The 14,068-nt window shown below is 39.3% G+C and overlaps 1 protein-coding gene across 3 annotated transcripts in view; it reads left to right on the forward strand.

Moving 5' to 3' along the window:
• Positions 1-14,068, forward strand: part of PDE3A (phosphodiesterase 3A) — a 335,640-nt gene that overhangs the window by 272,986 nt on the left and 48,586 nt on the right. For all 3 annotated transcript variants that reach the window (XM_008259572.4, XM_051850837.2, XM_070049451.1), the window contains exons 6-7: positions 8,064-8,283; positions 11,864-11,949. In XM_008259572.4, the coding sequence (XP_008257794.2) occupies positions 8,064-8,283; positions 11,864-11,949 (306 nt within the window). The remainder of the gene's footprint in view (positions 1-8,063; positions 8,284-11,863; positions 11,950-14,068) is intronic.

Raw genomic sequence — 14,068 nt, forward strand, 5'->3', positions numbered from 1 at the left:
CACATTTTCTCAGGCTCTCGGGAACAAGGAATTACAGGCTGACTTACTCAAAGGAGTTGGTATTTTAGATTTTTTTTTTAAGTTGTATTTTTAATTTTTTTGTTTTTAAGTGTTTCAGTGTTAAGTATTTCACATTGGGACAGTTTGAATCATTCAGAGATTTATATTTCATGAGCTCTGTCTTTTTCCTGGAATTTCTTAAAGTTTCACAAATATGAAATGAAGATAAATATCTCTGGGAGAATGTGTATTTATCTGGCCCTTTCACTCGTGTGTGTGTGTGTGTGTGTGTGTAAATGTGCTACATAAATTGGAGGAGACTCTAAAATTCATAATACTCATTCCTTTAACTTTCAACCTGATTATGCTTAAAGCACCTTAGAAAATCTCTTTTTGATGTTTTGCAAAGATGATTCTTCCTTTGATTCCTTTGGAGAATCCTCTTCCTGTGTCTGAAATAATTTATCTGTAGCCTCTCGTATCTGTTATAGGGAGAAAGGATATTTGGCTTTACAGGTTGAACATTTTTATGACAAAATATCTAAGTTGGAGCTTTTCAGATGTTTGGGATACTCAACTTGTAAAATCTGTGCAAATATTTCAAAATCCAACCAACACCAAAATCGGAAGCACTTCTGGTCCCAAGCCTTTTGTGTAAGCGCTGCCCAGCCTGTATCTGCATTTATCTCTCCATCCCACAGAAGACTAATACATGTAAATATGTGTTCACTTCCTGTGGCATTTCTAGTCCTTTCTGTTTTTTAAACTTTATGTAAACTTGCATCTTTATCTTCTCACCTACAGGATAAACACATCCCTGCTTCTCATAGTTGTAGCCAAGATTCATGCTTGTTAGAAGAATTCAAAATATGTAGATTAGTAGTACCAAGGCGGCAAAGCCCTTCTGCTGTGTTTCAGTTTTACGTAAAATTTCATCCTAGGAATCTTAAAGTCTGCTTGTTTGTTTAAATTGAGCTGATCCGTGAATTCCAAGAACGCTAATGGCCATGTGGACTTTGAAATTTGTATTGAAGAGTGAATCGAGAATTTCCAAGACTATCTGCTGGCAGCTACTAAAAATTATGACCAAATAGATCATATAGTTCTTATAAGCTGGTTTTACAAAATACAGTGTGGGAAGATAGAAACACCATATTCGCGCAGGTTTTGAAATACAGTTCTGTTAAAAAAAAATAGAAAATATTCGAAACACACAGTTGGCCATTAAAAGAATCAAGGAATTGACTAGAGTAATGACTGTTGGGAGGCTCTTTTTTTTTTTTTTTTTTTTTTTTTTTTTGACAGGCAGAGTGGACAGTGAGAGAGAGAGACACACAGAGAGAAAGGTCTTCCTTTGCCATTGGTTCACCCTCCAATGGCCGCCGCAGCCAGCGTGCTGCAGCCAGTGCACCACGCTGAATCCGAAGGCAGGAGCCAGGTGCTTCTCCTGGTCTCCCATGGGGTGCAGGGCCCAAGCACTTGGGCCATCCTCCACTGCACTCCCTGGCCACAGCAGAGAGCTGGCTTGGAAGAGGGGCAACCGGGACAGAATCCGGTGCCCCGACCGGGACTAGAACCCTGGTGTGCCGGCGCCGCAAGGTGGAGGATTAGCCTAGTGAGATGCGGCGCCAGCCGGGAGGCTCTTTTTTTAAGACGCTGCTGTTGAAACCTTGGCGTGGGCCCACACAGCCCCGTCTGGGCCATGTTCCCTTCTGGTTCTCCTCTCTGCTGAGCGGCCACTGACGTCTCGCTGACCTCTGACATGCCCCAGCTAGATCCATCCTAATGGAATATTCTTCCCCAGACTTCGTTTCACTGACTTCCATATTTTACCAAGCCTAGTTTTCAGTGTTACCTCCCTGGAGAAGCCTACACAGACTGGATTATCTAAAGAGCTTCTCTGCTTTGTCCACCAGCCTCTGCTTTATTATGCTTCCTGTGACTTGAAATCACGTCACTTATCTTTCTTCTTTTTCATTGATTGTGATTTTTTAGTTTCTCCATCAAAACACTGGGAGCTCCCGGAGAGCTGGGACTTTTTTTTACTTATCACTGCATTCCTAGGAAGAGTCACATGATGCATATTTATTATTCAGATATTTACTAAAGACAAATATACTTTAGTAAACTTGATGCCACCTCACACCAGGATTCACCTGCTTAATGGTTACACTGCTTTTCTGAAGTTACCTGAAGTCTCTGTCTCTGTCATTTCAAATAAGTCTACATTATCCAGCCCTTTTTAACCTGTTTTATATCAGAACACACATACATGACTTCAAATGGCTTGTGGGAAAATCGAATCAAGTTTTATTTAGTGCAAAAAATTTTGAATCTATGAATAATTTTTAGATGATATGCATTTTCCATGAACTTTTTGAGCACCCCGGTATGTGTAAGACTTGTAAATAGGTTGATGTTATATGGCAGTGAGGAAATGGGAAGGGATTTAGAGCTTTGTGAACTATTTTTTGAATTTTTAAAATTTATATAGGGAGCAAATTTCAAATATTTCATATATACAGAGGTAGGAGCATAGTGATACTTCCCGCCCCACCCTTCCTCCTACCCACACTCCCGCCCTCTCTCCTCCCTCCTTTCTTATTGTTCCTTTTAATTTTACAATGATATACTTTCAGTGTGTTTTATACTCATAAGTTTAACCCTCCACTAAGTAAAAAATTCAACAAATACTAAGAAGAAAAAAACACTGTTCCTCAACTGCAGAGACAAGGACTGTAAACAGTAATCAGATCTCAACATGTCAATTTTGGTCATATGTTTTATATTTTTTGTACTTTATTAGGTACCACAGATGAGGGAAAACATATTATATTTGTCTTTTTGAGATTGTATTATTTCAGTACGTAGAATGGTTTCCAGTTGCATCCATTTCAATGCAAAAGACAGAATTACATCTCTCTTTACAGCTGAATGGTACTCTGTGACGTATATAAACCACAATTTGTTTATCCAGTCAGCAGTTGATGGGCATCTGGGTTGACTCCATATCTTAGGTATTGTGAATTGAGCTGCAGTAAACTAAGGGGTACAGATCACTCTTGCATATGCTGAGTTCATTTTGTTTGGGTAAATTCCCAGGAGTGGAATGGCTGGGTCATATGGTAGGTCCATAATCAGACTTCTGAGGAATCACCATACTGTCTTCCACAACAGTGGAGTAGGATCCCTTTTCCCCCACATCCCTGCCAGCAATTATTCTTTGTTGATTTCTATATATATTTCTATTTCTAACTGGGGTGATGTGAAACCTCATTGTGGTTTCTATTTGCATTTCCCTGATGGCTAGTGATCCTGAGCATTTTGTCATGTGTCTTTTGGCCATTTCAATTTCTTTTTTAAAAGAGTTTATTAATATAAAGAAAACAGGCTCCATCTGTTTCATAGGTGCAATTCTAAGAACATAACCATACTTGATTCCTGCCTCTTTCCCTCCTTCAGTCACCCTCCTGTTTCCTCTTTTTTTAATTTAATTTTTGCAGAACATAATTTCAGTCAACTCTGTAATCACAGGCTTGATGCACCACTAATGTAGTATTCAGTAAGTAGTAAGTAGAAAGGCCAGAGTTCCACGAGAGTATAAACAAGGACTGAAAACAGCAGTCGAATCACAGGATGTCCATTTCATTCCTGTACATTTTTTCGCAATCTGTATTAACTACTACATATCAGAGAAAACACATGGTATTTGTCTTTTGGGGACTGACTTATTTTACTATGCATAATGATTTTCAGTTGCATACATTTTTTTTTTGCAAAAGACAGAATTGCCTTCTTTTTATGGCTGAGTATTCCATAGTTTATATAAATACCGCATTTTCTTCATTCAGTCATCAGTTGATGGAAATCTGGGTTGATTGCATATCTTAGCTATTGTGAATTGAGGTGCAGTGTCCTAATTAAACCTGATTCAAGATAAATTTAAAGCAAATACCACATTTTAATGGTATCAAGCATATTAGTAAGATGTGAAAATATCTGATACTATGTAGACTTAGGTTGAGACTACATAATTAAAAATAAAAAATTATATGAATAATAAGCTGCGTTTATATTTCATTTAGTTATCAAGATGGATTCACTCATCATACATGCTATGTCTATTACCTGGCACTAAGATGAGCCCTGGTAATCAGAGGGGTGATCAGAAGTGTACAAATAGCTATCAGGAAGCCTATCATGGGGGACATAATTACAGTGCCAACACATGTAACACCTAGGTAAATTGCCCTATACAAATGCTAGCTACATGAATTAAAAATATTAGAAAATAATCATGTAAGATATCTTTTCAAAAAGATATTACAGTCCTTCAAACCCAATTAAAAATAGGCTCATTTCATCGCAAAAAGAAATTGAAATCCAGGCACTTCTTTTTTTTAATAACAGGCATTTCCCATTAACTTTTTTTGCCATTTTCTCTAAGTTTATGCACAGGAATAATTTTATGCAGATTGCAATGCAAATAATTATACTTTGTATTTTTGCACTCTGCTAATTACCACAGATAAAGGAAAACCTAGGAAATTTGTCTTTTGTGGAATGTTTTATTTCACTAGCATAATAGCTTCCAGTTGCATCCATTTTGTTGTGAAAGAAAGGGCTTCATTCCTCTTTGCAGATGAGTAATATTCCATAGTGTATATATTCAGCCATTTGAATTTCATCTTTTTGTTAAAGATGTATTTGTTTATTTGAAAGGCAGAGTTACAGAGAAGCCGAGACAGAGAGATATCTTCCAGCTGCTGGTTCACTACCCAAATAGCCCTGATGTCTGGAGCTGGGCCAGACTGAGGCCAGGAGCCAGAAGCTTCTTTTAGGTCTCCCATGTGGGTACCGGGTCCTAAGGACTTGGGCCATCCTCTACTGCTTTCCCAGGCCATAGCAGAGAGCTGGATTGGAAGTGGAACAGCCAGGATTCCAACTGGCACCCATATGGGATGCCAGCATTGCAGACGGTGGCTTTTCCCACTACACCACAGTGCCAGCCACTGAATTTCATCTTTTGACAAATATCTATTCCAGTCCTGTGCCGTTTCTTAACTGGATTGTTATTTTTGTTGTTGAGCTTCTTGAGCTCTTTATGGATTCTGGATATTAATCCTTTATCAGTTGCATATTTTGCAAATATTTTGATCCCATTCTGTAGGTTGCCTCTTCATTTGGTTGAGTGTTTTCTTTGCAGTTCAGAAGCTTCTCAGCTTGATGTAGTCCCATTTGTCTATTTATATTTTTATTGCCTGTGTTTCTGAGATCTTTTCCAAGAATTCTTTGCCTAGACCAACATCTTACAGAGTTTCTATTATTATTCTTTCCTAGTAATTTGATGATATCAGGTCATAGATTTAGATCCTTGATCCATTTTGAGTTGTTTTTTTGTATAAAGCGTAAGATAAGGAATCTGCTTCATACTTCTGCATACAGAGATCTGAATTTCCCAGCACCATTTGTTGAAAAGACTGTTCTTTATCTGGGGATTGGTTTTAACTCAGTTGTCAATGATTAGCTGGCTTCAGATGCATGAATTGATTTCTGGGTTTCTAATCTGTTCCATTAGTGTGCATATCTACTTTTGTGCCAGGGCCAGGGCTGTTTTGGTTATAACTGCCAGATAGTACTTCTTGAAATCTGGTACTGTGATGCCTCTGGCTTTCTTTCTGTTGCTTAAGATTGTTGTAGCTATTCAAGGTCTCTTGTGTTTCCATATGAATTTTAGCATTGTTTTTTTCTAGATCTGCAAAGAATATTCTTGGAATTTTGATTTGAATCTCATTGAATCAGTAAATTGCTTTCAGTAGTATGGACATTTTGATGATAGTAATTCTTCCAATCAACTATCATGGAAGATTTTTCCATTTTTTGTTGTGTGAGTCTTCTGTTTATTTTCTGAATGTCTGGCAATTTTCACTGTAGAGATCTTTCACCTCTTTGGTTAAATTTATTCCAGAGTATTTAAATCTTTGTAGCTATTGTGAATGAACTTTTTAGAATATTAGACATAGTGTTAAAATTGAGTTTATTCTTGAGCTTTCAAATGTTTCTTTTTTAAAAAAATATTTATTAAATTTGCTTGTAAGGCAGAGTTGGAGAGAGAGGGAGAGATAGATATATAGAGAGAGATCTCCCATCCTCTTCTTCACTCCCCAAATGGCCACAATAGCTAGGGCTGGGCCAGGCCAAAGCTGGGAGCCAGGAGCTTCATGGAGATTTCCCACTGGTTTCCTAGGAGCATTAGCAGGGAGCCAGATTGGAGGTGGAGCTGCTGGGACTCCAACCTGCACCCACTTGGAATGCTGGAATCCCAGTTGTGCCGCAGCACTAGCCTCTATTTTTTATATTTATTATTTGAATAATACATTTATCTTTTTTTCCACTTTACAGACATTAATACTTAGATCACACTCTAATTTGCTTGCACAAATGATATGTTGGTTGGGAAACTCCGAGTTAAAAATTTTATGATCTTAGTTTTCTTTTAGCTTTGGAGGTTATGTAATGTGAGAGTTAGCCAATATTTTTGGTAAAAATAGCTAAATCTGTTTAACACAAATATAAATCAAAATACAGATCATAAGGTGAGTTTTTGAAAAGCCATGCAAATGCTCCCTAATCCATCACCAAGAAGCTGGAATGAAGGCAGAGGACCCAGGACTCTAACCAGATGCTCCCAGACAGGAAGTAGGTGTCCCAGGAGGCTGCTTAACTTGCTGTGCCACTGTGCCTACTTTAATTTGTTAATTATAATCCATCAGGAATCACCAACAGAACAGTGGGAAAAAGAGAAGTTGCTGTTCCCCACGCTTAAGCAAAGGACGAGTGAGAGGCTTCATTTTTTAAAACAAAAGAAGTAACAGTGCCAACAAAGAATGTGAAATGAAAATCACAAAAACCTTCAGCAAGCCTCATGTTCCTTTGAGGAGACCAGCAAAGCTTTGGGTGTGATAAATCAGACGTTTGAAGGAACTGTGCACTGGGAGCAAGCTTTGCTCCAAGCCAAGCAGTCAGTTAACCACCCAGATCAGCAAGAGATGGGAGGTTGATTCTTACGAATTTCCCACATGGTGAGAAATAGAGGCACTCGGAGTGATTACGTTTGCTTTGCCCTATAGTAGATTGTTCAGCCGTCAAATCATGAAAACCAGTAAACGGGGTCGTTCAGAAGTTTTTTCTCCTTATTTCAGTTTTCAGTGTTGGCTTCCCTCTCTGTGTTCAAGAGAGAATGACATCTAGATACATGGCCCCTGTCCCCAAGTCTTGCAAAATTCTCGCGCAATAAGCATAGATAATTCGGCACAAATACAACATTTGAAATTTGAACTTTGGGCCTATGTTTGATCTAAAATGGATCATACTATATATTTTTAATGGCTCCTCCCAAAATTATTTTAGTCAAGGTACTGTTTTACACAGGAAGGAACTCTTCCACTGAAAATGTCAGTGTAATACAAGGATACCTAAAGAATTTCATGGAAAATATAATTCAAATACATGTTTACTTGGGTGCAAAAAGTTGAAATCTATGCATAGTTTCATCATTATATGCCTTTCCATGAACTTTTTGAAAGTGACCTCATAAACTGAATTGCCTCTCCAAAGTTTGTTGTCTTTATTTCCATATTTTAAGCACCCCATGCCTCCAAAACTTTGCTCCAGATACTGGGGTTATGTTTAAAACAATAGCAGATTCAGCTTCTACTCAACATTTCACCACTTAACAGAAGCCAAACACAAGAGAAGACTTCAACTATTATTTTCATGTCAGAATGACAAGAAGAAGCAAAACTGGGAGGAGAAAATAATATCCTTCTGTCCTGAAGTTACTCTGGGACAACAGGGCGTTAGCTGGATGTGCCAGTATCGCCACCGTGGTTTTCGTAATGGGTCGGTTACTCACATGTCATAGCATGGAGACACCCAACCACACACGCTACCTCCAGATGGTGGCTGTTGAGTTTATAGGAATCAAGGTGAAGTTTTAAGAGTTGCAGCTTTTGATTTCAAAGACATTGTTGAGTGACTTCCTAACTCTTATTCTTTCTCAGGTGCCCTCTCTAAAATTTCACCTCCTTCGTCCCCTTGCTCCTCACCTCTCCAAGGGACTCCTGCCAGCAGCCCGGTCAGCAAAATTTCTACAGTGCAGTTTCCAGAATCTGCTGACACAGCCGCGAGACAAGGCCCAGGTTCTCACAGGGCCTTAATTTGCACTCAGAGTGCCCCAGATCTCTCCCCACAGATCCTGACTCCACCTGTGATATGTAGCAGGTAAGAATTGTGTAGGAGTTGAATCACAAGATGAAACATGGTTTTCCCCAAAGTGACACCCATCAACAGCCCCCCCCCACACACACACACAAAAAAAAAAAAAGAAAAGAAAAGAAAAAAGAAAAGAAAAAAAGAAAATTCTCTGGCCGGCACCGCGGCTCAGTAGGCTAATCCTCCGCCTTGCGGCGCCAGCACACTGGGTTCTAGTCCCAGTTGGGGCGCTGGATTCTGTCCCGGTTGCCCCTCTTCCAGGCCAGCTCTCTGCTGTGGCCCGGGAGTGCAGTGGAGCATGGCCCAAGTGCTTGGGCCCTGCACCCCATGGGAGACCAGGAGAAGCACCTGGCTCCTTGCTTCGGATCAGCGCAGTGCGCCGGCCGCAGCGGCCATTGGAGGGTGAACCAACGGCAAAGGAAGACCTCTCTCTCTGTCTCTCTCTCACTGTCTACTCTTCCTGTAAAAAAAAAAAAAAAAGAAAGAAAGAAATAAAAAAAGAAAAAAAACAGCCCACACAACTCCAGGCTGCCAAAATAGTTGACAAGAAAGTATAGGATGATGTGATTGGTGTTGGATGGGCTATCCCAGAAACTTAATTTTTCAGTGCTTCTCTGTTAAAGTCCATATGAGCCAACCAGCTAATCTTTAGAAATGATACAAAGTAATTAGTTGTATGTTTTGTCTGCTTATGGAGAATGTGGAAAATATGTAATTAAAATGTGAATGTTACAATATAATATTATAATAAAAATAGTATATATAATATATATAATACAATACAATATATAATAGGAAATTTTGTGGGATTTTTTTACTTGCTCTCCAGGGAGTATTTTATGTTGATTTTTAATGATTTTTTAAGTTTCCATTTCCCATTTTAAAAATGTGAATATTGTACATGTCACACAATGGCTAGACACAAATATTTCTCTGAATTGCTGGTCTTGATCCTGGGTGTCAAAATGGAGTTGCAAAGTGTTTTCTGTCACAGAGGATGGCTGTAATAATAATTCTGCCAATACTATCCCTAAGCAAAAAATACCTTTTCTTACTGATTAACATTTTTGTAGTGTTTTCTGTAATAAGCATCTCTGGAGTAATTGATCTTAGCATTACATTGTTTTAAAACAGAAAACAGCAGAGTATTTTTAAGCATATTCATGTGAATATCTTGAATAAAATGCCATTTCTTTTTCTAAGGTTACTATAGTAACATGGTGGTCTTCTAGGGTCTAACTTTGGTTCATAGACCCTGATTTTACCAATATATTCAGCTAGCTGATATTAAACCTTACAAGTTTCAAGTTGATATACTTTATTCATAAACTCTGCAAGCCAAATTAATGTCTCTTATTTTGTAATCTTTATTTTCTCCTTGCAAATATTTTTACATTTAAAAACAGTTTTGTTTGTTTAGCCAGGGTAAGAGAAAAAAAAATTGTCCTGACACATTATTTTCTTGTCCTCTCTTCATCCATCAGCTTTTTCATTACAATAATTTCTGTGAAATATAAACATCATTTTTCCTACACCAGAAAAAGCGCGTTCTGAAGTACAGTGTCGAGGAGACGTGTCATGTTTCATAACACATGTCACTTTATTAAATGCTCCAAGAAGTTCCTCTGAAGGAACACCTCTTGATTTTTGTCTCATCTCATGTTTCCTGAGTGTTTGACCACAGAACCAGTTTCTCTAGGTTCACGGCCAATAGTTGCCCATGCATCTAGTGCTTGGAAGGACATACTAGAAAAGTACTGTGTTGTGATGCATACTCAGGGTCAAGATGTGATGTCTGGCAGAGAAATCTGCCTCCAAGGACATCTGTTCCCAGCTTTCTTAGGAAGAATCTTACTGTGGGCTCCAGACTTGTGGTAGAGACATGTCCAGAAAAGATCTACCACTCACATAGCTTTTCTCATCATGGGCTTCTTTGTTTGTTTCATATCCTTAGCAGGAAAAATGTAATGGGATTTTTATAAAAAGGGGCTTCAGAGAAAAACAAGATTTCACTGTCTAGTTGTTGGGTGATGTTTATACATACAGTAGTGTGTGTTTTATTATTCGGGCTTTATAAGTCTATAATTTAAACCAGGTTCTATTGTTGCCTTCAAGGCAGCCACCCATGCAGGCAAAGAGAGCTCCAGAAACACACGACTAATTGCTGTGGTTTCCCCTGCTGAACTGGAAGGGTTTGGCGTTGACTTCCTGGCCCCTGGCTGCTGCAGTTTCTGTGCCACGGGCTCTTTTTTTGGCATGGGAGCTGATATCTTGGAACTACTAATTTAAATAGTGTTTTTAGGTGTTATTGTGCAATAAAAATATGCAAACTACTAAACTCTACTTCTATGTTTTATCTCAGAATGTGTGCCCATCAATTGTATCTACTTGTGTCTTGGCATTTTTTTGTGATTGCCTAAGGCAAACTGATAGGATTTCATAATTAGCAATTGTAGCTTTCCTACTTACATTTGGAGCAAAAAAAGCATATTTCCTTTTTATGAAGATATTCTCTACATGAAAAATGTTTTTCTGTACTGTATCTGTAATACACTCAAAAGAATTGTTATAAAACATTTAAGATACTGAACAATGAACTTTGACCCATTTCATTTTTGAGCAGGTAATTTTTAATTAAATCATGAACAAAACCCCTCTGAGACGCTTTGTATTATTAGGCAAAAAGAAAGAATCCAGCAGCAAAACAAAGAATTAAAATGTAATCATGAAGTCTTTAAAGAGGATAAAAGAGGGAGAAGCCAGTCTGGAACTTTACCAGGTCATTGTGGGCTTAATTTTTAATTTCCAAAATAATCAACTGTTGGGGGGAAGAAGTATTTCACATCCTCCAAGCCACTGTGTCCAGGGGCACTGTTGCCCTCTCAAGCACCCTCTTTTCTCTTGGTTGCCTGTGGCACCCAATGCCCTGTTTTTCTCAACCAGTACCCTGTGCAGGCCATTGTACATTCACTCATCATCAAAGTGTCCCTCTGCATGGTTCATTTCCTTAGGGCTTTGAGAGGTGATGGGTCAGTCTGAAAAAAAATTCATTTGGAAACTATGGCCAAAAAAATAAAGTTGATATAGCATCATGCTATTTTAACCCACATTTGATTTTCTTAGAGACCTATTTGGACATAAAATGGACTCTAAGAAACAAATCTAATGGTGAAGTTTTTAGAGATACACAAATGTATTACATTGGGGAAAATACTTTTGACCAAATAGATGCCAGCACCTCCAAACTTGCTACTAAAAATAGGTAGCAACCTATTCCAGTATTCTGGAAATAATGTAATACATTTTACTAGCACCTTCCCCTCAAATACCATGCAGGATATGGAAGAGGAGAATGAAAGTCGGATGCATTTTCTAGTGCATTTTATTGATCATTCTCTCACAAGAAAGAAAGCAGGACACCCTACATCAATATCCACATGTAAAACAAAATGAATTTTCCACTAGATAAATAAGTAAAGAGCAGAAAGACTTGATTATTGTTGTCTTTGTGAACATATGCATGGATGGTGTGTGCCTATGAAATTTGCAAGGAGGAGGTTATACTTAGAACTGTTCTGATTTTCCCCAGCTGTGGCAGACCGTATTCTCAGGGGAATCCTGCTGACGGGCCCCTGGTGGAAAGTGGCACAGCCCAACGGACACCGAGCAGAACAGGTAAATTCATTGCTGTGGATTCTGTTTTCTCGAACAGGAAGTCACTTCTTTCTTCCTGATCAAAAAGGCATCCTATAGTTGGGTCCTCCAAAAATCCATAGAAAATGCACATGGTGAAAAAACTCTGCTTGACTTTCAAACTCATTTTGCACCAAAATCAACTGATTCTGCTACCTGCTTGCCTGTAATCCTATTCTAACGTTTCTTCACCTGTAGAGAGGGACCTTGGGACTTTTGTGAGTTTTTAAAAATTTATTTCTTTATTTGAAAGGCAAAATTACAGAGAGAAAGCAAGGAACAGAAAGAGAGAGAGAGAGAGAGAGAGAGAGAGAATATGAATGAGAATCTTCCATCCACTGGTTCACTCCCCAAATGGCTGCAATGGCCAGGGCTGAGCCAGCCTGGAAACCAGTAGCCAGGGGCCTTAGATGGGTTTCCAAGATGGATGCAGGGGCCCAAGGACTTGGGCCATCTTCTGCTGCTTTCCCAGGTGCTCTTGCAGGGAGCTGGATGAGAAGTGGAGCAGGCAGAACTCAAACCAGCACCCATATGGGATGCAGGTATCACAGGCAGTGAATTAACCGTACTACACCACAAAGCCAGGCCCCCTGGGGTATACTTTTGGCATAGAGGTTAAGGTGCTTCGTGGGACACCCAAGTCTCATATTAGTGTGTATAGGTTTGAGTTCCAACTCCACTCCAAATTCCATGCTCCTGTTAATGTATAGCCTGGGAAGCAGGAGGTGATGGCTCAATACCTGGGCCATTTCCTGACTTCTGGGAGGCATGCTTCCCAGCTCCTGGGTGCAGCCTGAGGCTTCACTGGCTGTTGCAGGCATTTTGGTATAAACCAGAGGATGGAAGATCTCTTTCTGTGTGTCTCATACTCCCTTTCCTCCTCCTCTCTTCCTTCCACTTTTTCTTTGCTCTTCCTCTGTTTTTCTTTGCCTTTCAAATAAATAAAGTATTTTTAAAAATTTGAAGTAATAGTACCTATCATAAAATACTGTTGTGAGAATTAAATCACTTTAAGCATGCAAAGCACTCCTTATTATAGTATCTGGATCACTATAAGCAGTTAGTTTTTGCTGCTATTGCTGTAATAATTATTATTTTGTTATTGATGCAGCCATAGGGACTTTGTTTTGTTGGTGTGGAACATACCCAAGTTAGGGGACTGGTGCTGTGGCTTAGTGGGTCACTGCAGGCATCCCATATGGCCACCAGTTCGAGTCCAGACTGTTCCACTTCCTATCCAACTCTCTCTTGTGGCCTGGGAAATCAGTAGAAGATGGCCAAAAGTCCTTGGGCCCCTGCACCCACATGGGAGACCTGGAAGAAATTCCAGGTTCCTGATTCCAGATCAGCCCAGCTCCAGCCACTGCAGTGATTCGGGGATTGAACCAGCAGATGGAAGACCTCTCTCTCTCTCTTTCCCTCTCTATTTCTCTCTCTCTCTTTCTCTCTCTTTCTCCCCCCCCCTCTCCCCCCCTCCCCCTCTCCCCCTCTCCCCCTCTCTCCCTCTCTCCCTCTCTCCCTCTCTCCCTCTCCGTCCCTCCATCCCTCTCTGTAACTCTGCCTTTTAAATAAATAAATCTTGAAAAGAAAAAAGAAAAGAAAGTGCCCAAGTTAAAATAAAAAGCTTCTATCAACTCTAGACAACAGGGTGATAGAGCTACCTAGCAATAATTCTTAAATCTCTGCTCCAGCATTTGTCAAAAGACACACGATAACTCTTGGCTGATTTTTTTCCCAAGAGAATATTATACTATGCAACATGTACAGCAGACATAAGCAAGGATAACTCAAAGAATTTTCTGATACTGTAGCAGTCTCAAGATTCACAACATTGTAGAACATCCCTTCTCTGCATCCTGATCCTTTCTAACTCTGATAAAACTGATGGATTAATGGAAATATTTCATTTCCATGTATAGCCATGGCCTGGAAGTGTGGCTTCTTTATCATCAGATTCTGAATTGAAGCCTATCAATTACATTTCTTCCTGTATCTAATTTTAATATACAAGCAGATGCATGAGAAAAAAATGGAAGAAGGGTGGATCCCTAAACAGTCTTAGAAGACATTTCTGATTGGAATAGGCTACACACAAAAACCA

This window comes from Oryctolagus cuniculus, chromosome 9, assembly GCF_964237555.1.
Source record: "Oryctolagus cuniculus chromosome 9, mOryCun1.1, whole genome shotgun sequence".
Taxonomy (NCBI): domain Eukaryota; kingdom Metazoa; phylum Chordata; class Mammalia; order Lagomorpha; family Leporidae; genus Oryctolagus; species Oryctolagus cuniculus.